Below are 26,083 nucleotides of genomic sequence, written 5' to 3'. Positions count from 1 at the left end.
AAAATTCAATCCAAAAGAAAAATTTACGGATAGAGAAGTTTGTCTCATTTAATATCGATAAGTATTATAAGTTTTTTGAGATAATATATAATGATACTAACACCGAAACAGGCATGTGAACAAATGTTGTTGATTTTAAAGAATAACTCATTTTATAAAAAAGATTTAAAACATGAGATATAATATATATACGCGTAGTGTTGATCAACCAGTCAAACTATAGGCTCTGTGTTCAAACTAAGGAACCTTCCCCACCTTTTAAACTACAGGTAAACCATTAACGCATAAGCAAGTCTTATTCATTCATTGACAATTATAAAAATAATAACACTCAGTTTCAGTTATATATATATATATATATATATATATATTAATATAAATACTATATTTATTTCGTATCATTTTTTCAATTGGAGAGCGGGTTTTTTCTGGGATATAGAAGATATACATGTGCAGTTGACCAGTCAAATTATAGGTTCGATCTTTATTCAAACTAAATTACTTTTCCTACTTTGATACTTTTAAATAAGAGGAGGATAAGTGGTACACATTGAAATGAGTGTTGTTGATTTTTTAATTCAATTTAATTAAATTGTTAGATCGGATTGAATTAGGTTTATTTTTTTTACTTTGTCAACTCAATCCAATCTAATTTTAATTTTGTTGGATTGAATTAAATTATATCATTAAAAAAAATCACCTCTTCCAAATTTTAAGAAAAATTTAAAAAATTCTCAAGTGTTATTATCTTAAAATAAGCATAAATCATGTATTATTTTTAAAAAGGATATGTGCTTAATTTAAGATTTTTATATTAATTTTAATTATACACAGGTTGAATTAGATTTTGATTGGATTCATAACTCTAAACTTGTCACCCAATTTAATTTTAATGGGATTCATTAAATTTAAATTAATTCATTCTAATTCCTTAATGTAACTCAAACATCTAATTAAATTGAATTTGAATTTGACATATTCACGGATCGGGTACAATCGGCTTACATCCTACTTTTAAATTTCTTGTGGGAAGTCTTCTTGTTGACAAAAAAAAGTCCTGAAATACTATCTTCTTGAATGGGTTGTTTACACTGATTATTCATGTCCCAACACTATTAATTATCCAACAAACACCAAATGAGTGAATGAGCGTGTCGACATGTTGTTACTCATTCACCTTTTCATTCTGGGCTTCTTCAATTTTTCCACAACAACCGAAGCTACTGACCTTAACAGTAACTACTTGAATCATAGCTGTTCAAGCAACAAAACCTTCACTCCAAACAGTGCCTACCAATCTAACCTCCAAACCCTCCTCGCATCCCTATCTTCTCACGCCACCACTGCACAATTCTACAACACCACAGCGGGTGGTGGAGACGTCGGTGAAACCATTTATGGCTCCTTCATGTGCCGTGGCGATGTCACCAACCACACGTGCCAAGAATGCTTTAAAACTGCAACCCAACAAATAACCCTAAGGTGTCCCCACTCCAAAGAGGCCTTAATTTGGTACCACGAATGTTTGGTTCGCTATTCCAACCGTTGTTTTTTCTCCACCGTGGAAGAGTGGCCTAGGTTTAGCTTCATGGATTATAACGTAACGAGTTCAACAAAGGAAGAAGGAAGCTATGGGTTCTGGTTGTTATCCAAAACGTTGAGTGATGCAGTGGGTGAGGCTGCGAATGCTGGTCCTGCGGGCACCATGAAATTTGCAACAAAGAACGCAACCTTGTCTGGGGCCCAGGAAGTTTATACTCTTGTTCAGTGCACGCCAGATCTATCAAGCCAAGATTGCAGTAAGTGTTTGGGTGATATCATGAGAGATATCCCCTTGTGTTGTCTTGGAAGGATAGGAGGAATGGTTCTATATCCAAGCTGCACTTTGATGTTTGGGTTAAGACATTTCTACAGAGACGTCGTTGCTCTTATTGGTTCTAATGGAACACAAGAATCAGAACCTTCAGGTAATGTTCTCCTGTCTCCACTTCTCCGGTCAAGGTTCCTACAATTAATTAATACCTATTCTTTATCTTGCTCATCTATCAGCATCATTAGGATAAGAAAAAGAAAAAGCACTCGTTTTCGTCCATTCAATTTAAGTGCTTGCTAGCTTTATTAATTTGTCTTTTATACATTTTGTTTCTTAAATTAGTTATGTAGTAGTACTATATACTCTTTTTTTAATATTTTGGTATAGGTACTATATACTATTTAAATAATAATAATAATAATAATAATAATAATAATAATAATAATAATAATAATAATAATAATAATTATTATTATTATTATTATTATTATTATTATTATTTAAAAGTTCTATAATTAAATTGAAACATTAAAGATTTAAAATATTGTTATATTCGTCTTCAGAAAGAATGAAATAAATTGTGACAAGAAATCCTTTGCTAAATGAATGGATGACTGAATAAATTATCTTTCAATGATTGATTCAGTAACAACATATCTAAAGAAATATAGTGATTGATAAAAATAAATTTACAAGAGACTAAATTGTTGGTTAAAATTTTAAGGTGTCAGGTAATATATATAAGACATATATGGAGAACTGATTTTTCACTAGCTTTGACAATGAAAGGAAATGATTTTTTTTATTTTGTAAAAAAGAGATGCGAGATTTACATAAAATAATCCGCAAATTATTACCATACATTTATTTTCTTGTTATCTTTGTCTTTATTTTTTACTAGATAGTGCACTTGTATGATACACAGATAAATTTGGAGTGGAAATTTTTATATTATATAAAAAATTATATTAATAATTTTATATATTATTAAAAATAAAAAAAATCAATTCACATATCTTCAATATAAACTTAATTTATTAATATAAAGTAATAGAAAATAATTGAATGTGATTAGTTATCAATACAACTATACAATTAATTTTAACAATATCACTCTCTTAAAATCAAATAAGTTTGTATAAACAAATAAAACTACATAACAAAAACAAATGAAAATAATAATAAAAATATTTTATAAAAAATATCGCATAGATTATATCATTATAATACTTTTATGAAAATAATTATTTTATAAAAATATTTTACGCTAGTATGAACATTAAACTTAATTTTATTTATATTAACTTGTGCTAATTTTTTATATTAGATGTACATTCATTATGTGATAAAATAATTTTAAAAAATACCTTTGAATTTTTCTAAATAATTGAAAGTTGGTATATATGAATTTAATTATGTAATTTCAAATATTTTCAACTTCAATTAAACATTTATAACATACTTTTAAAGGTAACAACATATTATTAATCATACTGGAAGGGTATTGACTTCATACAATTTTTTCCACAAATTCATACAATTTAATTTACCTTAATTATACAATATATTTTTTTCACAAATTATATCATTTATTATATTCATTACTTTATTTTATTTCTTTAATTTTTCTCTCATTATTTATTTCTTTCTTTTTTCCCGCACCCATACTCCTTAAACACGAGGTGCATGTTCACCTAATGAAATTATAATTTATTATATTCATTACTTTCTTTTCTTTCTTAAATTTCTCTCTCTTTATTTATTTCTTTTTTTCACACACCCATACACCTTAAACATGATATGTATGTTCGCCTTTAATGAAATTATAAAGACCACAACGCCCGATGCTAATAAAATTAGCATTTCAAAAGCATAATAATGGCGGCTTTTGGCCTTTAGGCCATCACCAAGTTGTCCTTTTCTTTATTTATAAGTCAGGGTGGACTTAATAAATTGATGAGCCACATGACAACGGGTCCAAGAGAGAATATCATTTTAATAAACAATAAAGAAATATGTTTCTCGTAAGCTGATGAATGTTATATTACAAGAAATAATAATTCTTTATATATTAAGAATACTGTTATTCGGTACGAAAACACAAATGCATAAAAGACACTGATCATCAAGTAGCTGTTGTTATTTTTTTAACAAAAATATTATAAATTAAAAAAGATAAAATGATTTTTAATTGAAAAATAGCTGTTCGTGTGATTAGTAGGAAATTAATTTTGTACCAATGAATATTTTACTTATATTAAATATTTTATTAATATTTCTCATTTCATTTTATTTCTTTTCTTTTGGCATAAAAAAATTCTATCATACATATATATTTTTTTCCTTTCCCTCTTTAAGGATTAAATAATATATAGGACAGCTATTATAAGCAAGATCTCTTCATTCGTCCTCGGTAAACGCCTAAGTTCTTAAATGTGTACATATTCAAGCGTTCATCTTCCTCCACAAACACAAAATGAGTGGCTGATCTCTCAGTCATGTCGTTGCTCGTACTCATCATATTCATCCATTTCTTTTTCAGCTTCTTCAGTTTTGCCATAATCGAGGCCATTGACCTTCACTACCTAAATCACAGTTGTTCAAGTAACAAAACCTTCACCCCAATCAGCTTCTACAATTCCAACCTCCAAACCCTTCTCACATCCCTATCTTCCCATGCCACCACTGCACAATTCTTCAACAGCACAACGGGTGGTGGAGACACCGGCGAAACCATTTATGGCTCCTTCATGTGCCGTGGTGATGTCACCAACCACACGTGCCAAGAATGCGTTAAAACTGCAACCCAACAAATAACTCTACGGTGTCCCAACTCCAAAGATGCTTTAATTTGGTACCACGAATGCTTGGTCCGTTACTCCAACAGTTGTTTTTTCTCCACCATGGAGGAATGGCCTAGGTTCGACCTCTTGGATTATTATAACGTAACTAAGAATTCAACAAAGGAAGGAAGTTACGGGTGGTTGTTAGCTAAAACGTTGAGTGATGCAGTGGGTGAGGCTGCGAACGCTGGCCCTGAGGGTACCATGAAATTTGCAACAAAAAACGCGACCTTGTCTGGATCTCAGAGTTTGTATACTCTAGTTCAGTGCACGCCGGATCTATCAAGCAAAGATTGCAGTAAGTGTTTGGGTGATATTATGAGAGATATTCCTTTATGTTGTCTTGGAAAGTGTGCGATGGTTCTATATCCAAGCTGCACTTTGATGTTTGGGTTAAGTCGTTTCTACAGAGACGTCGTTGCTCTTGGAGTTGTTGGTTCTAATATTGGTACACAAGAACCAGAACCTTCAGGTAAGGTTCTTCACTTCTATGGTCAAGCTAGGTTTCTACTTAATTATTATTAATAGTACTATTCTTTATTATCATGCTTTGGTGGTCTCAGTCAGCAATAAGCATAATCATAACAATCATGTTCGTCCATTCAATTTACGTGCTTGCCAGCTGAGTCCTTTAATCATTTCATTCTTAAATTAGTTATGTATATGCTCCATCCATTAATTCTAAAATAACATTTTTTTTAATCTTTTGTTTTTATTCTAAAATAATAATCTTTTAACTTTTAAATTATTCTATCAACAATATACTTAAATATAATTAAGAAGATAAATTGATATTTACATTAAAGAAATCCATTAACTAAAAAAAATAATTAAGTTTGTGAATAATAAAATGTATTTGTTATTGTGGATAATAAGATAATTTATGATAAGAGTAAATGAAAAATTAAGTTAATTAGTCTGTTTGTCACTTTATCGTATTAATTTAGTTAATGGCATGAGACAAACTATAGAAGATGTTACTCAAATGGGCGTTTGCAATGTTGGTTAAAATTATTACTGTTAATGTAAAAAACTGATAAAAGGATCGTTTCGGTCTAATAAACTTATTTTAAAAATTACATTTAAAAATTAAAAACTCATAATCGCACCGAACGAGACCTAAGATAATTCCAACCCTTAATAATTTTTTATTTGTAAACATGTGCTTGCAAAGAAATTAACTTCTATACGTTGACGAGAAAGGTAAACCCTAATCTTGAATATGTTTATTTCATGACCTGCATTATTACTATAAGTTTACAGTTCATATCAATATCATGACTCTCTAACATGCAATTGTTATTTTGCACATGAATAATAGCGTTGATTTCTTATGTAGGAAACAAAAACAGTTCATCACGACCAATTGTTATAGTTGTCATCCTTCTCATTTTGGCAACGCTAAGCTTTTTGCAATGTTATTTCTTACGAAGAAGAGCAAGAAAGCGTCATTATAATATTCTTCTAAGAGAAAACTGTAAGTATTGTGATTATAACAAAAAGGAACTTTAATGTATAGTTATGCATTTTGCAAACTTAATTTAACAATTTTAATATGTTTGTCTAGTTGGTCGTGAAAGTGTCACTCTAGAGGGATTGCAATTTGAGTTGGCTATAATTAAAACAGCAACAAATAACTTTTCACTCGAAAACAAGATTGGAAAAGGTGGATTTGGCGAAGTTTACAAGGTGAGTCAATGATTTATTTAATTTATGATTATGTTGTTCACTTCAATAATGATTTATATATATTCTTAGGGTATTCTTCCTTGTGGACGACACATTGCTGTTAAAAGACTATCAACAAGTTCTCAACAAGGTTCGGTTGAATTCAAAAATGAGATTTTATTGATAGCAAAATTACAACATAAAAACCTTGTGGAGTTAATAGGTTTTTGCCTAGATATGCAAGAGAAGATTCTTATATATGAATTCATGCCGAACGGGAGCCTTGATAAGTTTTTATTTGGTTTGTTGCTTGACCTTTAACTCTTAAAATTTTGCATGTTTTAAAAAAAATTTATATCTTAACTTTACAAACATGTTTCACTTTCTTAATAAATATTGCAGGTACTCAACAAAACAGTATAAGTTGGTCTAAGCGCTATAAAATTATAGAAATGATTGCTCGAGGAGTTCTTTATTTACATGAATATTCTCGACTTAAAATTATACATCGTGATCTCAAACCTAGTAATATTTTATTAGACGAACATATGAATCCTAAGATATCAGATTTTGGTATGGCTAGAATTGTTGAAATAGATCAAGATCGTGGAAAAACCAAAAGAATAGTTGGAACATGGTAAGTTTTTAATTTTCTTATATATCATTTCTTGTCACTTCTTTACACAATATAGTTTAGCTAATTTATAATATATCTTTTACAGGGGTTATATGTCTCCAGAATATATAATGTTTGGACAATTTTCTGAAAAGTCAGATGTTTTTAGTTTTGGAGTCATGGTTTTAGAGATTATTACAGGAAAAAGGAATATAAATTCACATGCATCACCCTATATGTCAAATGGTCTCTTGAGCCATGTGAGTATAATAATTAACTATTTAATCAATTGCCATACTTATAATTTAGGTCAAATTCTATTGATTTAAATGCTAAGATATAAAAAATGAATATTAAATTTCATAAACCATTGCAGGTTTGGAGACAGTGGAAGGACCACACACCATTGAGCATATTGGATCCAATATTGAAAGAAAGTTATTCCCAAATTGAAGTCACTAAATGTATTCAAATTGGTTTACTATGTGTTCAAGAAAATAAAAACAATAGACCTACTATGACAAAAGTTGTTTCATATCTTGATGGCCACACACTCTTGCCATCTCCACTGAAACCAGCATTTTTCTTGCTGGACAAGATCCATCAAAATATAGCTACACAACATATTTCTGTGAATGAGATGTCTATAAGTACATATTGTGCTAGATAATAAAAGTTAATTCCTTGTTTGTTTTTTACTTTTCTAAAAATGTCCTTGTTGAGACTGTGTTGGTCCAAACCTAGTCCTCGCCCATTATAAAAATATACATGGTCAATTTTAACATTCATTATGGATCATATTTTAGTTTCCTTATTTGTTCCGATGTCGTGTAGTTTTTTAAGATTTTTTTTTCTGTAATATGATTAAAAAAATAACAAAATTTATATCTAATTAAATCGATATCTTTTATATAACATAATAATATTTTATCTTAATATAATTTATTTTAAAATGTATATGAAATAGCATCATTATTTTTTATTTATAGTTTTAATAATTGATTTAATTAAATATAGATAATGTCTAAATTCATAGTGCGTAAATTTTATTTAAGTATAATTTTTTTTGTCAACAAATGTAAAATATATTGTCAAAAGGGGTATACGAGATCGTATCCAATGAAAAATTACAGAAGTGTAGTTCCTGATACGCTACATTTTCTATTTAGACGGTTACATCATATTTAACATAACGATGCAAATATTAAGTAACCATATTTTAACATTAATAGGAAACTTCCAATCACCAACGAATACACAACTTAACTTTAATAAATGCTTTTGAAATTTTAGCATCATCCACCTAGTGTTCTGCATCTATGGTGCCATAATTTTGCCCACCCATCCATCAATAAATGTCGAGGTGCAACAAAGTAAACTGTCACTTCATTGGGCATCCACCTTTCGTCACATTTCATTAAAAAATCCACCCACATTCAAAGGTTGCATGTCATTGGCCAACAACCTTTCACACCCTCACACATCAGTCATTCATAGATCACTTGCAGATTGTTATGGATAGAGGGTGGGATAGTGCCTTTCTTTGAGGCAAGGCTCCTCCTAAGAAAGTCTGAAATTGATTCTAAGCTTTTCTGCATGTCTTTTATTCATTACTGCAACTCTTATATACTACAATTATTTACATGCATAACTAACTCAACAAACTAATGGTATTAACAACTTGTTGGTAACTAACCCAACAGATTTAACTAACTATCTACTATGCTTTATTGGTTGCAATGGCTTCTTCCTAACATTCCCTATTCCATCAAAAACACCTTGTCCTCAAGGTGTTGGGTAATGAAAAAAATGGAAATAGAGAAATTCGCAGCAAAAGTCCCACCGGGATAAAAAAATGAGAGCATTCTTTGCACCAAAGCTGATGGTCTTTTTGTGGAGTCCATTAGCAATGGCAGCCAACATTCCATTTCTACCTCTAAGAAACTCCTCCACCAGAGGTTTCAACATTCTCTTGTACACTTGAAACTGAGATGAGTCGGACGAGAAAACACGCGAGAAGCCTCCATAAGTTTCTGGTGCTTGTGCTGTGGACAAAACGTCTTCGTTTGGAAATGGCGCGATCTTGGGTAAGTGGAAGCTTTGCGGCATCGTTTGGGGAGTGACGCGAGCTCTCCGGGGAATGGTGATTGTGCCGGGGCACTGTGGTGAGGTGTTCGGATCCATTGTGTGGTGATGTTCCAACAGTGCCGTTGGCGCTGTGGAATCCATGGAAGGCGGCATGGTTTGCAGAGCTGTGGTACTAAACAAGCTTAACAGACGGTGCCGAGTACTTGCAAAATCAATCCCAATGAATTGAGCTGGATGTACATAAAGAGAAGGAAGGGATGACTCCTGCAGGGGTGGTTGTGGGTGGTGTGTTATGGCATGGCCGGGAGTAGAGGTAGAGGCAGCCATGGACGGCAGGTGGGTGATCGAGAATCGCGAGATATCTAATTTGGCGACATTACGTTGATGGAACTGGGTGTTGGAATTAAGATGATTATGGTTGGGTAACCGCAGGTGGAGGTGATCGAGAATTGAGTCCACCTTGCCGGAAAGTTCTGCGTATTTGTCATGGAGGGAAGCTTGACTGTTGGATAGGCGGACGATGGCTTCTTCAAGGCAATCGATGGTCGTCTTTCTGGTTCCATGGTCAGCCATGGCGATGATGACGACGGAGGTCGGACCAGTTGTTATGGACAGAGGGTGGGATAGTGCCTTTGTTCGAGGCAAGGCTCCTCCTAAGAAAGTCTGAAACTGATTCTAAGCTTTTCTGCATGCCTTTTATTCATTACTGCAACTCTTATATACTACAATTATTTACATGCATAACTAACTCAACAAACTAATGGTATTAACAACTTGTTGGTAACTAACCCAACAGATTTAAGTAACTATCTACTATGCTTTATTGGTTGCAATGGCTTCTTCCTAACACAGATCTTCACAAATTCACGACTTACCCCCCAATGCATGCACATGGGTTCGACTCCACCGAAATAACAACATTTTTTTGGGGCTTGCCGGTTTCAGTTCCGGCCTTGGGTTGATGCTCACCCCTAGTTCCACTGCTAGTTTTTAAATAGCATGTTACTTTTTTATATTAGAGAAACAAAAATTAAGACAGCTACAGAACAAGTGTGATTTGGATCCCAAATGAAATATATGAAAAGGTACATATATACTACATAATACAAACCAGGCTAATGGGACACTGATAAAACGGGATGGAAAAGGGATACTACTCTATTCGCCAGGTTCACAAACCGTACAGCACTTCATGCAAACACATGGGCTGGGCTATTTGAGCCCAACCAAAAAATCTACATAAGAGCATTAGATCATATTATTCACCTGACATACATACCCATATAGACGGGGCAATGCCTCACCCACTTTACAGTAACTTTATACTGTGAATGATGAGATAAACCATAACGTGGTTAGCACGTGAAATGGATTGAATGATCTTTTAAATTTTTTATTCATTATTGACCTGGCCTGTGATTCAATAATTTTGATTAGATGACAAACAAAATAATAATGCTTGGGTCCATATCAATGAGTACAGGCAAAATGGCACATAGCCAAGTTGGCTTCTACAATCACATGCTAATGCCGACTCCACCAGCAACAAGAATTGACAATGCGATTGGACACCACCCTCTTAAATGCCAAATTCCATAAATAATCCGTAGCATGAAGGAAAATCCATCCGCTACGTTATTAATCTAGTCGTATTATGGCAATTAGATTTTTCAATTTTCTCACATTTTTTATAGAAAAGTCAGACTAATACTCACAAACCTCAATCCCGTTCATACACTGCGCCGTCTCTGATTACTGCCCGTTTACGCGCATTTGCATGTCCTTCACTTATTTCTTCGACTCAGTGAAGAAAATTTCTCGGCATAACAGAATCATGATTACCAAGTCCAAACAGAGTCTAACTCTGTTCCTACTTTGCACCCTTTTACTCACCATAGCAGAAACCTCGGCATCAGTGTTCAACAACGTTAGCTGCACGAGCAACAAGACTTTCACTCCAAACAGCACCTTCAACACCAACCTCAACACCCTTCTCTCCTACCTTTCCTCAAACGTAACCAACAACGTTAGATTCTTCAACGCAACCGTAGGGAAAGATTCGAACACCGTCTATGGCCTCTACATGTGCCGTGGAGACGTGCCGTTTGCTCTATGCAGAGAGTGTGTGGGTTTTGCAACACAAACAATACCTTCGTCATGTCCCACATCAAAAGAAGCTGTGATTTGGTACAACGAGTGTTTGTTGCGCTACTCTTACAGGTTCATCTTCTCTAAAATGGAAGAGTGGCCAAGGCACAAGATCAATATTCCATTGGGGGATCCTGTGGTTTTGCATAGTAATGGATTCTACACTGCGTTAGGATCCATTTTCGATGAATTACCAAATAAAGCAGCACTGGATCTTAGTGAGTCTAATGGATATGCCGTTAAGCAAGAAAATGCTTCTGGCAGTGTAACACTGTATGGTCTCGCGCAGTGCACGCCGGACTTGGCTGCCGGAGACTGCAAACTGTGTGTTGCCGATGCGGTGGCCGAGTTTGTCAAGTCTTGTTGCGGAGGGAGCATAGGGGCGAGTGTTCTGTTTCCCAGTTGCATTGTAAGGTATGAGACGTATCCGTTTTATCAGCATTCGGGAACCTCTGCGCCAACAATGATTCAGCGTAAGTTTATTTTCTTTATGTTAAATATCCACAGCAAAGCGCTAAATCCTTTATCCATAGTGAATTGCTGCTTATAGGACATAGATGTGGTCCATCATGCAAAAAAGAATCTTTTTTCTCTCCCCTTTTCCCCAATTAAACACTATGTATAGATTGCGTAATAGTGTAATACAAAAGAGATAAAATCTCGTTTGATGACATTAAAGCATGAATATTAAAAAGTGACTTGAAATAATCAGCATTATTGTCCAATGTGATCTTTGTTCATTAATTTACCACTTAAAAAAACGTTAAAATGTGTTGATGGCGTGTGGTTTGTCAATATATGACACGTTTTGACAGGTGGAAGAAATATTGGAACTGAAGTGCTTGTGATCGTTGTTGTCTTGCTTGTGGTTTTGGCGATGCTTTTTGGCTTTGGCTATTGTTTCATCCGGATAAAAGCGAGAAAGAAACGCAAGGCCAGTGACAGAGAAAACTGTAATGTCAATGAAACTATTATAATCTTCAATATTTGAGCTTAATTGAAAAGCCTTGTTTTTTTTAAAAAAAAACTTGTGCTTGCTGTGAGTATTTCAAATAACTGCGCTGTGAATTGTTATGTAGTTGGGCCAGAACTCACTGTCTTGGAGTCTTTGGAATTTGATTTGGCTACAATTGAAGCAGCCACAAACAAGTTTTCTGAAGACCGCAGGATAGGCAAAGGGGGTTATGGAGAAGTCTACAAGGTAACATAAATGTGATGACTAATGTATCATCTATATGGTTTTCTTGTATTTTTCTGATGGCATGTAATTTTAGGGAATCCTTCCTAACGGAGAAGAAGTAGCTGTAAAGAGATTATCAACAAATTCTAAGCAAGGAGGGGAGGAATTCAAAAATGAAGTGTTGTTAATAGCCAAACTTCAACACAAAAATTTGGTGAGATTAATAGGATTTTGCCAAGAAGACAGAGAGAAAATACTTATCTATGAGTATGTGCCTAACAAGAGTCTTGACCACTTCTTATTTGGTATGACACTTCAATATTTATTTCTACTTTAAGTTTTACATTGCTATTTTTTCATCATGATTTGAAAAAAAAAATTGTGGCGATTATCTTTGAATTATGTAGCTGATCATAAATATATAGGTGCCCACTTATACTTTTCCTCACGTAGTTGTCTGATGGTATTTTATAGATTCCCAAAAGCACAGACAATTAACTTGGCCGGAGCGGTTTAAAATCGTAAAAGGAATTGCAAGAGGTATTCTTTATCTACATGAAGATTCTCGTCTTAAGATTATACACCGTGATATCAAACCAAGCAATGTTCTATTGGACAATGGCATCAATCCAAAAATCTCTGATTTTGGAATGGCAAGGATGGTAGCTACAGACCAAATTCAAGGATGCACGAATAGAGTTGTGGGCACATAGTGAGTTCAAAACCTTATCCTTACTTATCTCTTTCAAAAATAAATTTTTATTCATGTGCTTCATTTATTTATCATCATAAAAAAATGTGATACGTTCTGCATACTCTATCGCCCATCACTTTGGCTCAGGTTAAGTTAATATTGAAAATGTGTCGCTTTTATGGGCTTCAAATTAATATATTACCATGACTTTGGTATGGAAACCATGCTGCCTATAAAGAGGCTTGGTTAATATTGTCAGGAACTACTCTGAGTTTCAAATACGTACTGTTCCTTTTTCTTGGGACACTTCATTAATATTTGTGATTACAATGCAATACAATACTGTTTCTATGGCTCTATTACTTTACTATACTTTGTTAACCTGACAACTCATTCTCCCATTGCATGGCTAGTCTAGTTATATATGATCTCGATGCTGATTTTTTTTTTTTTATTCTCCCTTTTCAGTGGTTATATGTCTCCTGAATATGCAATGCATGGACAATTTTCTGAGAAGTCTGATGTATTCAGTTTTGGAGTTATGGTTCTTGAGATTATTAGTGGCAAGAAGAACTCTTGTTCTTTTGAATCATGTCGTGTTGATGACCTATTGAGTTATGTGAGTATCAAATTCTTGTTTGTTTCCTTATTCTTTGTATTTTTTCTTGTCATGATCTCTAGTGGGCCATAGTTCAAAAGAGTCATAAATACAAATTAAGAAGGCAATAGCAGGGAAGGAAATCTATTTAATTTATGTTTTCAGGCATGGAATAACTGGAGGGATGAATCACCATATCAATTGCTGGATTCAACTCTGCTAGAATCTTATGTTCCAAACGAAGTGGAAAAGTGTATGCAGATTGGTTTATTGTGTGTGCAAGAAAATCCAGATGACAGGCCAACAATGGGAACAATTGTTTCATATCTTAGCAATCCTTCATTTGAAATGCCATTCCCTCTAGAACCAGCATTTTTTATGCATGGCAGAATGAGAAGACATTCAGCTGAACATGAATCATCTTCAGGTTACTACACCAATCATCCTTCCTCGTCCTCTGTGAATAAGATGTCTACGACTGCTTTCTAGCCTCGATAGATTGTTACTACATGTACATATTAATTAGTGGTACTTATTACATAATTTAATAGATTTCATAGTGTTTAATAGTAATTTTTTTATAAAAAAGAAACACAGATATAACTTTACAATCCTACAACAACAACAACAACAACAATGCCTTATCCCACTAGGTGGGGTCGGCTACATGGATCAACTTCCGCCATAATGTTCTATCAAGTACCATACTTCTATCCAAACCATTAATTTCGAGATCCTTTTTTATAACCTCTCTTATAGTCTTTTTGGGTCTTCCTCTGCCTCGAATTGTTTGTCTTCTCTCCATCTGGTCTACTCTCCTCACTACAGAGTCTACCGGTCTTCTCTCTACATGCCCAAACCACCTAAGTCTATTTTCCACCATCTTCTCTACAATAGGCGCTACTCCAACCCTCTCTCTAATAGCTTCGTTTCTAATTTTATCCTGTCGAGTCTTACCACACATCCACCGCAACATCCTCATCTCCGCTACACCGACTTTATTCTCATGTTGGCTCTTGACCGCCCAACATTCTGTTCCGTACAAAATCGCCGGTCTTACCGCAGTCCGATAAAACTTTCCCTTTAGCTTGATCGGTACCTTTGCATCACATAACACCCCCGATGCTTTTCTCCATTTCATCCATCCTGCTTGAATGCGATGATTCACATCCCCTTCAATTTCCCCATCATCCTGTATTACAGACCCAAGATATTTAAACCGTGTGACTTGAGGGATAATATGGTCTCCTATTTTCACCTCTGAGTTAGGAACCCTCCTTCTTTTGTTGAACTTACATTCCATATACTCCGATTTGCTTCTGCTTAGGCGAAAGCCATGTGTTTCTAGAGCTCGTCTCCAAGTTTCCAACCTCTCATTCAATTCCTCCCTCGACTCTCCAAGGAGGACTATGTCATCTGCAAAAAGCATGCATCTTGGCGCTATCTCTTGGATTTGTTCCGTGAGGACATCCAGAATTAAGGTAAAAAGGTAGGGGCTAAGGGTTGACCCTTGATGTAAACCAATTGTGATGGGAAAATCGTCTGACTCTCCACCCTGTGTCCTAACACTAGTCGATACCCTATCATACATATCTTGGATAGCTCGAATATATGCAACCCTAACCCCTTTCTTCTCTAGAGCTTTCCACAAAATCTCTCTAGGCACTCTATCATACGCTTTCTCCAAGTCAATAAAAATCAAGTGCAAGTCTTGTTGGGCCATGCGATATTGCTCCATCACCCGCCGTAATAAATAAATCGCTTCCATGGTTGACCTTCCCGGCATGAAACCAAATTGATTCTCAGTAACTTGAGTCTCCTTTCTTAATCTCCGTTCGATCACTCTTTCCCATAATTTCATGGTATGACTCATGAGCTTGATTCCCCTATAATTTGCACAATTTTGTATATCCCCCTTGTTCTTATAGATTGGCACTAACGTGCTTCTCCTCCATTCCTCCGGCATGCGTTTTGACCTCATAATTTCGTTAAAGAGTTCGGTGAGCCACTCAAGACCTCTATCTCCAAGAGTTTTCCACACTTCAATAGGTATGTTGTCTGGCCCCACCGCCTTACCATTACTCATTCTTTTCAACGCTTCCTTTACTTCCTGTTTCTGAATCCGACGATAGTACTTATAGTTCCGGTCCTCTTCTCTTGTGTCTAGACTGCTAGAGTCATATCCATATCCATCATTAAATAAGTTGTGGAAATACGCCTTCCACCTTTCCTTGATATCTTTTTCATGCACTAAGACTTTGCCTTCTTCATCCTTAACACACTTTACTTGATCCAAATCTCTAGTCTTCCTCTCTCTACCCTTAGCAAGCCTATATATAGATCTTTCTCCGTCCCTGGTTCCTAGAGCTTGGTATAGTCCGTCAAAAGCTTGGGCTCTTGCCTCACTCACCGCCTTCTTGGTTTCATTTCTAGCTATCTTATACTTATCCCAAGTTTCAGAATTTCTACACCTAGACCACTCCTTGAAACACTCCTTTTTTACTCTAACTTTGCTCTGAACATTTTCATTCCACCACCACGATTCTTTACCCCTAGGTCCAAAACCTCTAGATTCACCCAACGTCTCTTTAGCCACTTTAATAATCTCTTGGGACATCTTGTTCCACATATCATTTGCACTTCCTTGTGATTGTCCACACCAACCCTCCCATATCTTTTGTTGGAAGATTCCTTGTTTCTCACCCTTCAAGTGCCACCATTTGATCCTTGGTGTTACCAGAGGACTTCTTCTCTTTGCCCTATCTCTAATTCTTACATCCATAACCAAAACTCTATGTTGGGTAGTCAAGCTCTCTCCCGGGATAACTTTACAGTTCAAGCAATACTTCCTATCAGACTTCCTGATAAGGAAGAAATCTATCTGAGAACATGTCCCTCCACTTTTGTAAGTGATAAGATGTTCCTCTCTTTTCTTAAACCATGTATTGGCTATAGAGAGATCCAAAGCCTCCGAAAACTCCAAGATGGATTTACCCTCCCCATTCATCTCCCCTAGGCCAAAACCCCCATGCACCCCCTCAAAACCTTTAGCCACGCTACCTACATGTCCATTGAGATCCCCTCCTAGGAAAACTTTCTCTCCTTGGGGTATATCCTGAAGTACCCCTTCTAGATCCTCCCAAAATTTTACCTTAAAGTGTTCTGCTAACCCAACCTGAGGTGCGTACCCACTAATAACATTAAAGGTGTCCTGTCCCACTACCAATTTTAAGACTATGATACGATCTCCTACTCTTCTTACATCCACGACATCCTTCTTCCACTCCTTGTCCACAATAATCCCTACCCCATTTCTTGATCTGATTTTTCCCGTATACCACAGCTTAAATCCCGAGTTGTCTAATTCTTTCGCTTTTTCACCTGTCCACTTAGTTTCTTGTAGGCACATAAAATTGATCTTCCTCCTCACCATAACATCCACTATTTCCATAGATTTTCCAGTAAGTGTGCCTATATTCCATGTACCAAAGCGAATCCTCCTGTCATGAACTAGCTTCTTTACCCACACCCGTTCACGAAAATGTGGGAACCCTTGCTTACTTTTCACTACATCCGGGCGGCGATGCAGTGGCTCTTGCTCTTTTGACACTGTACTCGAGCCGTACTCGAACCCTTGCTTGCTTTTACAATCCTAATATTTGAAAATTGTTTATCCTTTAATTAATGTGAGTTGAGTGAATTAACTCATTTATAAAAAAAATTATTCATGTTTTCTCAATATGTGGGACTTAATTTTTATTTTATTTTTTTATCAAGGAGAACTACTTTATGGCTCAGATCAATATATGCTAAAAATTAATTACTGTTCTTGCACTGTCGCACATAATAATATATAAACCTTTTTTTATTCATTTTTAGTTTAAAAAAGAAAATAAAAATATAATATATTAGGATATGTATTTTTTATTATTTGAAAGGAAAGTGCAAGAAAGAATAAAGTGAAAAAGGATCCACGAGTATCGTTAAATATTACGTTAAAGAATTATGGGTGACATAAATGGGCTGCTTTTGAAGAAGTGAACGCAACAGAGTACTATAACTTCTATAAATTTCTAACTGAAATCTCAAAATTATGGCTTGAAAAGAAGTTAGTTAAAAGATATAACACCTATGATTAATGCAAGTAATAAAGGAAGACTATTTTTCATTTTGAATTGATAAAAAAAGAGAGATAGAACAATATAATTAGCTACATTATCATAGTTTGAATTGATTTTATTTTATTTTTGTTGTTGAAGGGATGGCCTGAGGCCCAATCAAACAAAAAGCTAGTGAGTCAACAACAATGTTTGCCTCACTGTAAGCATTTGTATATATATCTATGTAAGCATTTGTGTGAATAGCCTTGGACCAAGTCAGCTCCAAAAGCTGTGAGAATTCCACAAAGTTCACCCATTAGAATTTAGAGCATTGAAAAGTGAAAACCACAGATTCCACAGGTAGCTAGCAGAGTACGTGACCATGTTGATAAACTCACACATCTGTGTTGCACTTAATTGACCCCAAGGTAGGAGGAGCCTCGTGCTAACGAACCTAAATTGTTGGAATTGTTTGTTTAAAATATGATCAAATGGAATGAAATTTATTTCATTCTATAACATAGCCTTGTTTTCAATTCTGGCATAGTTGACTAGTGGGGTGAAATTACTCATTTATTCCTTTAATTATAAAATTACTTTCCTATTCTTATTACCTGTTTGGCTAACCTTTAAAATCATTTTTTTTCTGCCGTGACACGTTTTAAAATCTACAGTTGGGATTAATTGATATATTTTCATGAATGTTGTTTTTAGTCTTCAAACTATATATGCATAATTTAATCCTTGAATTTTATTAAAAAAATATATTTTAGTCTCTCCCACATCGTGGAAGTTCAAAAACATGCACAAATTGGAGAGTAAGCCCAAGAGCTAAAAATACTTTTTTTTATGAAGTTTCGAAATTAAATTGCACAACATGAAAGTTTTAGACCCAAAAATAAGATTTAACAAAGATATAGAAACTAAAAACACATTTTATCATAATTATATAAAAAAAATAAAAACACAAGTTGAGTTTATATAATGATTAAGCATTATCTGTATAAAATTTATTGTAACATCAACCTAGAAAAAATTATCTTTCCAATTACAATATCAATACATAATCTATTTTCTATAGAAACAATTGATAAATAATAAGGGAATTATCATAATAGGGAGTGTTCACCATTCAATTTAGTTCAATTTTTAAATAAAAAGATTTTTTGAGGAAAAATAAAAATTTATTGGCACTAAATATATAAATAACATCCCTGAAAAAACAAATCACAAGGGAATAAAATTATTTGCACAAAATGATAAGTGAATTATCATACTAAAGATATATTACAATACGATGTGAATTGTCTATAACTTTTAATTTTACAAATATCTAAAGATATCTATAAATACTCACTGATATAAAAATAGAATAATATGAAACAAAACAAAAATAAGAAAACAAGAAAAACTATCCACATCCGTGGATATCTAAAGATACTAAAGTCTAAACAATTATAACCATGAGTCAACCTGCCAAGTAATTACAGCAAACATAGGCATTGCCTATTACTACTACAATCAAAATAGAGCTGAGATTATAGTTCAGTAATCTACACACGAAAGTGGTGCCAATTGGGTGGTCTTCCACAAGTTCGAAAGACATAAAGGCCTAATCACTTCAGTATCTTTCTAACCCAAACATAAATCAAAGATAGATGCATGCATCAAATGACTTCATCACACTACACAGCTTAGCAAGCCAACGTTTTCAACCTTGTCTTGCATTACGCCCTTCCAATTTAAGCATACCAAAAATAACAAGTCTTACTCTCTTCATTTACAGCACTAGTACTGATAATTATCTCTTATCACAAACGTTGGCAGCATCGGTCTCATCTACACTTCAGAATAATTCCGTTTTTCCACCCCAAAACGAAGCAGTCAGCACCTAACACAACATAAAGCTTGTAACTGACTAGTAATTACTTAGATGGAATAAAATAATTCAATTCTTGTTACCGTTTTCCTCCATATTTCTATCTCACTCTTTGCTTGCTTTTTCATGACAGAGCATATGCCAAAAGTGAAAAGCACCATGGCAGCAACAATAGGGATAACAAATGTAAGATTCACTTCAACACGATTCCGTCCTGAGCAAACATCATTAGAATTCAATGATCAATCACTCACTACTCAAAATCAAAGCACAATTCACTACTTACTAGAACTGTACCTGAAGGGCGAGACTTCACAACCGGTGTGGCCAATATTTTAGTGCTATTGTAAAATGGATACACTTGATATCTGATATTGCATCCGGGAAGCAACACCCTTGCCCCTTGTTTCCCATCACAGCAATTTGGAACAGATGCAATGGCGCTTCTGAAACACATGTTGCAATCGAACAAGGACAACTCTGGTGTGCACTGCACTAACCCATAAAGGGTTACTGAACTCGTCAAGTTCACTTCCCCTGTTTCGAACTTCTCATCCTCGGAATTCGCAGCTTTCGTTGCCAGAGCGTTCAACAATCCCGCCAGCACCTCGTTGAACCGGTCAAGGTCAGCGCCAGCCACGCTTTTGGAATCAGACATGTCCACTGCGGGTACTATGTTGTTGAGGTAGTATTGGTTGGAGTAGCGTACCATGCACACGTCGTACCAGATTATGGCCTCTTTCTCAACTGGGCACCGGCGTGTCAGGTCTTTGGCTGCGGCGTTGACGCAATCGTGGCACACGGCGGCGAGGGTGTCTCCGCGGCAGAGGAAGAGGCCCTTGACGGCGTTGGGGGTTTCACTGCCAACTGTTGTTTTGTAAAAGTGGACGCCTTGGGTGGCGTTGGAAGAAAGGGAAGAGAGGAGGAGGTCGAGGTTGGTTTGGAATGTGCTGTTTGGTTGGTATTTAGAAGAGTCTGTGCACGCATGGGAACTGTAAATTGGAGCTGCTTTGGTTGGAAAGATTAAGAAGCTTAAGAGGAAGAAGAGAATCGAGGGAATTGCAAAGTACTTGCAAGGAGGCATCTTGGGAATCTTTGTTTGGAGAAAGATTTGCAGGGGATCGTACATTTCTGCAGTTTACCACTCTTTTGTATATTTTATGTTTCTTGTTGGTCTTTAAAGAACCTAGTATTTTTTACCTAGTGCAGTTGCTTGGTTCCTTAAACATATTGTCAGACTACTGAGACAATTCTCAGTCATATAAATCAAGAAGACTTTGTTGGAGGAGATAGAACTCACAATTTTTAGCCCCATGAAAATATAATTTTGATCTAATGGTTGGAAAAGAGACTTAAAAATGAAAAGAAAAGACAGGAAAGAGAAGCCACGGGTTCAAACTTCTCGGTGCAAAACTACAAATTAACATTTAGCAATAAAAGGAAATCTTTCTTTCTTAGCCATGTAAACCAAAAAGACTTTTTGGGAGAACTCTACACCTTTTTGAAAGGTTGGATATCCTTGGTGAAAAAAAAATTATATTTTAGATCAGAAGTTTAACTGAGACAAACACAACATATCTAGAAGGCCTGGAGGGGGTTGAACTTTGAACACAAATACAAAGAGTCACATTTAGTTAGGCTACGGGAAGGACTTTTACAACAAACGCATTAACAAAAGCAAATTCTAAGTCCAATCATTTTACGTATAGGTGGTGGAAATAATTGTAAGATGGGGACCAATCCCCGGTTGGTTTTGGGAGCAATGACGAAATAGAAAGGTTACTTGTGACCTGCCTCACAAGTCCAGTCATAGGAGAAGAAATATCTTAATTAGCTAGAGATTGGTTGGCTATTTAGTGAAAATTGTGAGTCAAATTTTGATTCCATCAGCCAATGTGTGGATGCCATTCTGGATCGTCTTAAATAAGAGTGGAGTACAGTCAGAAGACAAAAACTTCTTTGCTTTGCATATTTGTTTTTCTTCGATGAATAAGAGTTTAAGTTTTTATTTCAAAACAAAATAAATGACAAAAATACTTCATAAATATTGGTCGTCACTATTCTTGAGTTTCAGAAACCTTATTTATATTACCATAATAGTATGTTGACTACATTTTAGAAGTTGATATGTTGCCAACTTACACTGCCAATCTTTATTAAACTTGCACTAGGTAAAGTTTACATTTTGCAGAGAGAAAACAATTAAGTAAAGTCGTCTCTCAGTGCCACACAATAAATGCAAATTGGCCTAAAAGACCCGCTCGTATTTATTCCACGTTGAAAGAAGCCACTACTCACCAAAAGGTTTTTTTTTTTTTTTTCCATGGATACACTTTCTTTAAAACCTCCTTGCATTTTCATACTTATCGAGGAATATCTCCACTAAGCGACATCTCATTGACAGACTTTGTTGTTGACTTGGTAATAGACTGATCAATTTGCACCCACTTCAGCATGTTTGATTCAGTTCTACTATGCATAAATAATGCAGGCTGATTAGGTACCGGTAGAGTAACAGAGTAACTAGAAAGCATGAGAACTACTGATGCCATTGTAGGTCTATCTGCTGGATCTTCTTGGACACAAAGCAAACCAATATGGATGCTTCTGATAACTTCATTTGGAGTATATGATTCTCTTAATGAGTGTTCTAGCAACTCCAGGGGTGTTTCATCCTTCCAAAATTTCCAGGCCTGTATCAAATTTTAATCCAGCATTTGTTAGAAATAGAATGTAATCACTATCCAAACCAATGAATTAACCCGAAGGAGCAAAAAATTATAATATTTACTCTACTCACATAGCTCAATAGATCTTCAGCAACGTCGGTTTCATAGAAAGAGCTGTTTTTCTTGCCACTTAAAATCTCCAAAACTAGGACTCCAAAACTATATACATCAGACTTAGCAGAGTATTCTCCATGCATTGCATACTCTGGAGACATGTAACCACTGAAACCAATATTGAACCATCAATACAAAACACCGGAACAAAAAACAGGAGTCTAGAAGAATGACAAAATGAATGCTCGTATATTTTGGTTTAAAACTGCCAAGATGTTTGAACTAAGTATGATATTAAGATTGTGTGAATTGGAAACCAGTACTTTCACAAATAAAAGCTGCAAGTACTTACTATGTCCCTACAATCCTGTTGGTATTTGCTTGAGTTTGATCCACTCCAAATATTCTTGCCATGCCAAAATCCGAGATTTTTGGATTCATATCTCCATCTAACAAGACATTGCTAGCTTTAAGGTCACGATGTATAATCTTAAGCCTGGAATCTTCATGAAGATATTGAATGCCTCGAGCAATTCCTTCAACAATTTTGTATCGCCTTGTCCAATCCAATGATTTTTGCTTCTCAGGATCTGCACATTGAAATATATGTAGTTCATGAGAAAAAAACTCAAATAAAGTTGAATCAGTTTAATGGAATGCAAAATCATTTCAGAGAATAAACTTCCATACAAATTTCTTGTGGTTGATGTTCAGTTAATGAAATACTGAATTGTGTCAGAGTTAGTTATGCATAGCTTCCTTAATTTTGGTCTCATATAAATGATTCCGACAAATTCTGAAAAATAAAAATTGAAACAGGTATGTAAAATGTACACTATAAAGAATTAGGATAAGATGAGCGTGAGCCTACCAAAAAGAATATAGTCAAGGCTTTTGTTGACTACAAATTCGTAGACAAGTATCTTTTCTTCCCCTTCCAAACAAAATCCTAGAAGCCTCACCAAATTCCTGTGTTGAAGCTTTGCAACAATCTCTACTTCATTTTTAAATTCTTCCCCACCTTGTCCAGAGATTTTAGAGAGTCTCTTGACAGCCACTTCTTGTCCGCTTGGAAGCAAGCCCTGAATTATTCACAAAAATTGAACGTCTTACAGAAATTGGCTTGATTTCCTTGTTATAATAAAGTAACAATAGCGTGCTAGGTGCTAACTTCATAGTACATGCCTTGTAAACCTCACCAAATCCACCTTCACCTAGCTTGTTAGCTTCTGAGAATTTTTGTGTGGCTGCTTCAATTGTACTGAAATCAAATCTCAAGGATTCCACGGCACTGATCTCAGTTCCAGCTAAGAAGAGAAACGGCATGTCTATCAGATAAAATTACAACGGCAAAGTGTGCAACTAAGAACAAGCAAAGTCATATTCTTCTCAATTTAATTACTCTTCATCCTTACTTTTTGGGTCTTGTTCAGAGTTACGCTTCTTTGCTGCTCTTTTGCATAAGATCCAAATGCCCACAACAAATATCACCACGGCCACTGCAATAGGAACCACAATTGCAACTATTGTACCCGATGAAATTCCACCACTTCCTGTATTTCCAAAATGAAGTAACCTTATTGTAAATGCTTCCATCTTATTCAACAAATTGTCATGTTTCTCAAGATATTTGCAACTAGTATGAATACAACATTTGATGATGGAAGAGGACAAAATGGAAGGGAATGAAATATAACAAGAACTACTTTCAATTGCTAATAGGACAAAACTTAGATACAGTTTAAATGTGTTTCTAGTATTGTTTTCTAATCAGAATTGAAGTTTTACCTAATGTTGACATTTGATAGAAACTTTTATTAGGCGGATTAGCATAAAATTCATCTGATAGGAGAATAGCATCAAAATTTTATCCTTGCTAGTGTAACAATGAAATGTCATGAAGAATAACACTAAAAGAACTTATTCCATTGTCTTCAATTCTTTATCTTTAATTTTTCCCCTCTAATATAGAAAAAATAATAAAAGTTTAATTTCATTATATTCCATTCCTCACCTTATTTTATTTCAATAATTCATTCCTTTTCATCAATCTAAGTATAACTCAAAGCATGAAATTCTGAACCATATAATATTACCTCCCGAGTTAGAAGAAGTGGTTGGAGTTGGAGGAACAGAGACTGATGGTGTAGGCGTAGGGGCTGGGGAGGAAGCAATGGTGTTGGTGCGAAAGAAAGGGTACAATTCGTACCTAACATTACAGCTGGGATTTAGAATTCTCCCTCCTTGTTTTCCTTCACAGCACCGTGGAAGGAGCCCTATGGCATCACTAAGACAACTTCTACAACCCTGGGTTGACAAGTCCGGCGTGCACTGAACCAGACAATAGAGGGTCTGAAACCCAGATATGTTTGCTTGCTTCGTGGCGTATTTCTTGGCACCAATAGCTGCTTCATCTGCTGTTTCGTTCATGGTGTCGAACATCAAACGCATGAAGTTTGCCTGGTTTGAGATATTAGCGCTGTTCAACAGGCCAATAGCAGGCCTTGTGTCTACGGTGGAGAAAAAGGAGTGGTTGGAATAGCGAACCATGCACTCGTCGTACCAGATCACAGCTTGTTTGGACAAGGAGCACTGTAAGTCTGATGATAGTTTCTGGGTTGCGTTTATAACGCACTGTCCACACAGCTGAAATGGGACGTCACCCCTGCACATGAAAAGTCCATAGACAGTGTCAGAGGGGTTTGTTCCCGTCACTGTGGAGTTGTAGAATACATTGTTGGTGGTGGCGTTGGAAGATAGTGAAGAGAAGAGGGTCCTGATGTTTATTTGGAAGGTGCTGTTGGCTGTGGTTTGGTTGCTTGGGCAATCCTGGTAAAGAAAATTAGGGCCCTGTGCTTTAGTTGTTGCAAAACAGAGGAAGCTAACAAAGACAAAGAGAAAGAGGAGCTTGAAAGAGGAATTCCAAGCCATGGCAGGGTTTATGTGCTTTAGTTGTTTCACAGCACTAACATATATAATATATAAGCTGGTTGGATATATCATATATGGAGTCTTGCTCTTGCATGCCATGGGAGAGTTTATGCCTCCGTTAATTAAGCCTAGTTTGTAGTTTTGTCAGCATTTATTATTTTACGATGATGAGAATTGCCCGTCAACGAAGCAAGCAAGTCTAGTCAACCTTTCCTTGTGCACTTAAATCTCTTTCATTTTCAAATTCCTCATAATATACCATTTTTCTTTTATCCCTATAGTGACAACTTTTATAGTAAAAAAAAAACAATTTACACTAATCGATATTTGAAAATATTATATTAGCATTGTTAGGTCTTAAAGATGTTTTCTTTTTCTATTATTTTTTTTATTTTAATTTTACTTATCATTTATCTTTCTTTTCTTTGCATTATCGATGGGGATTAGGTGCTTGAATAAAAATAATTTTTTAATAAATATATAAGAAAGGTCTTAAGGTTTTATATATACATCAAGGATGAGTGGTTGATTAAATATAAAATAATTATATTATACTCATGCATCAAAACAAATATATAAAATTAAAACTTATTCCATTCTATTCTGGTTATTAATCTTTATTTCTCCCTCTAAATTAGAAATAAGAATAAAAATTTAATTTCATTATACTTCACTTACTTAAATATATTTTGTATTTATGATAAATTAAAATTTTTATTTTGAATTCTTAATAAGTGTTATT

The 26,083-nt window shown here is 35.0% G+C and overlaps 4 protein-coding genes across 7 annotated transcripts; 2 read left to right on the top strand and 2 right to left on the bottom strand.

The window, feature by feature from the left end:
* Window positions 1–885: 885 nt before the first annotated feature.
* Window positions 886–7,634, top strand: CRK89 (cysteine-rich receptor-like protein kinase). Of its 2 annotated transcripts, none has more exons than XM_006605966.4 (7): window positions 886–1,967; window positions 5,996–6,133; window positions 6,224–6,345; window positions 6,415–6,625; window positions 6,727–6,961; window positions 7,047–7,200; window positions 7,317–7,634. In XM_006605966.4, the coding sequence occupies exons 1-7, from the start codon at window positions 1,160–1,162 to the stop codon at window positions 7,608–7,610; spliced, it is 1,962 nt and encodes a 653-aa protein (XP_006606029.1). In that variant the 5' UTR covers window positions 886–1,159; the 3' UTR covers window positions 7,611–7,634. The 2 variants fall into 2 exon arrangements, with proteins under 2 accessions (XP_006606029.1, XP_014628543.1); XM_014773057.3 differs by lacking the exon at window positions 886–1,967 and adding an exon at window positions 4,018–5,128.
* A 3,017-nt stretch (window positions 7,635–10,651) lies between these two features.
* On the top strand, window positions 10,652–20,243 carry CRK88 (cysteine-rich receptor-like protein kinase). Of its 3 annotated transcripts, XR_003266078.2 has the most exons (9): window positions 10,655–11,649; window positions 11,992–12,129; window positions 12,256–12,377; window positions 12,451–12,661; window positions 12,831–13,068; window positions 13,519–13,669; window positions 13,814–14,075; window positions 17,908–18,176; window positions 19,761–19,897. XR_003266078.2 is itself a non-coding variant. In XM_026127534.2 (8 exons), the coding sequence occupies exons 1-8, from the start codon at window positions 10,806–10,808 to the stop codon at window positions 19,964–19,966; spliced, it is 2,172 nt and encodes a 723-aa protein (XP_025983319.1). In that variant the 5' UTR covers window positions 10,652–10,805; the 3' UTR covers window positions 19,967–20,243. The 3 variants fall into 3 exon arrangements, 2 of the variants coding, with proteins under 2 accessions (XP_025983319.1, XP_040869225.1); XM_026127534.2 differs by lacking the exon at window positions 17,908–18,176 and having other exon boundaries at window positions 10,652–11,649; window positions 19,761–20,243; XM_041013291.1 differs by lacking the exon at window positions 19,761–19,897 and having other exon boundaries at window positions 17,908–18,378.
* Window positions 19,969–20,756, bottom strand: LOC102666772 (cysteine-rich receptor-like protein kinase 25). The gene is made up of 2 exons (XM_026127423.1): window positions 20,128–20,756; window positions 19,969–20,029 (listed from the first exon to the last, which is right to left on the bottom strand). The coding sequence occupies exons 1-2, from the start codon at window positions 20,754–20,756 to the stop codon at window positions 19,969–19,971; spliced, it is 690 nt and encodes a 229-aa protein (XP_025983208.1).
* A 939-nt stretch (window positions 20,757–21,695) lies between these two features.
* Window positions 21,696–25,623, bottom strand: CRK87 (cysteine-rich receptor-like protein kinase). The gene is made up of 7 exons (XM_003555970.5): window positions 24,507–25,623; window positions 23,826–23,963; window positions 23,596–23,717; window positions 23,282–23,492; window positions 22,763–23,000; window positions 22,428–22,578; window positions 21,696–22,320 (listed from the first exon to the last, which is right to left on the bottom strand). Exons 1-7 carry the CDS (start codon window positions 25,438–25,440, stop codon window positions 21,991–21,993), a joined length of 2,124 nt encoding a protein of 707 aa, XP_003556018.2. The 5' UTR covers window positions 25,441–25,623; the 3' UTR covers window positions 21,696–21,990.
* Window positions 25,624–26,083: the final 460 nt, after the last annotated feature.

This window comes from Glycine max, chromosome 20 (genome assembly GCF_000004515.6).
Source record: "Glycine max cultivar Williams 82 chromosome 20, Glycine_max_v4.0, whole genome shotgun sequence".
NCBI lineage: Eukaryota > Viridiplantae > Streptophyta > Magnoliopsida > Fabales > Fabaceae > Glycine > Glycine max.
This window is presented reverse-complemented; position numbering and strand designations above follow the sequence as displayed.

Excerpts from the sequence above, each read along its gene's own strand:
- CRK89 (XM_014773057.3), top strand. The coding sequence starts at position 4,312 with ATGTCGTTGCTCGTACTCATCATATTCATCCATTTCTTTTTCAGCTTC. Across the intron at positions 5,129-5,995 it reads ACAAGAACCAGAACCTTCAG|GAAACAAAAACAGTTCATCA; the intron begins GTAAGGTTCTTC and ends TTTCTTATGTAG. Across the intron at positions 7,201-7,316 it reads CAAATGGTCTCTTGAGCCAT|GTTTGGAGACAGTGGAAGGA; the intron begins GTGAGTATAATA and ends AAACCATTGCAG.
- CRK87 (XM_003555970.5), bottom strand. The coding sequence starts at position 25,440 with ATGGCATGCAAGAGCAAGACTCCATATATGATATATCCAACCAGCTTA. Across the intron at positions 23,964-24,506 it reads CACTTCTTCTAACTCGGGAG|GAAGTGGTGGAATTTCATCG; the intron begins GTAATATTATAT and ends TTGGAAATACAG. Across the intron at positions 23,718-23,825 it reads CTCTGAACAAGACCCAAAAA|CTGGAACTGAGATCAGTGCC; the intron begins GTAAGGATGAAG and ends TTCTCTTCTTAG.
- CRK88 (XM_026127534.2), top strand. The coding sequence starts at position 10,806 with ATGTCCTTCACTTATTTCTTCGACTCAGTGAAGAAAATTTCTCGGCAT. Across the intron at positions 12,130-12,255 it reads GGCCAGTGACAGAGAAAACT|TTGGGCCAGAACTCACTGTC; the intron begins GTAATGTCAATG and ends ATTGTTATGTAG. Across the intron at positions 13,069-13,518 it reads AATAGAGTTGTGGGCACATA|TGGTTATATGTCTCCTGAAT; the intron begins GTGAGTTCAAAA and ends CTCCCTTTTCAG.
- LOC102666772 (XM_026127423.1), bottom strand. The coding sequence starts at position 20,756 with ATGTACGATCCCCTGCAAATCTTTCTCCAAACAAAGATTCCCAAGATG. Across the intron at positions 20,030-20,127 it reads AGTTCAGTAACCCTTTATGG|GGGCAAGGGTGTTGCTTCCC; the intron begins GTTAGTGCAGTG and ends ATGGGAAACAAG.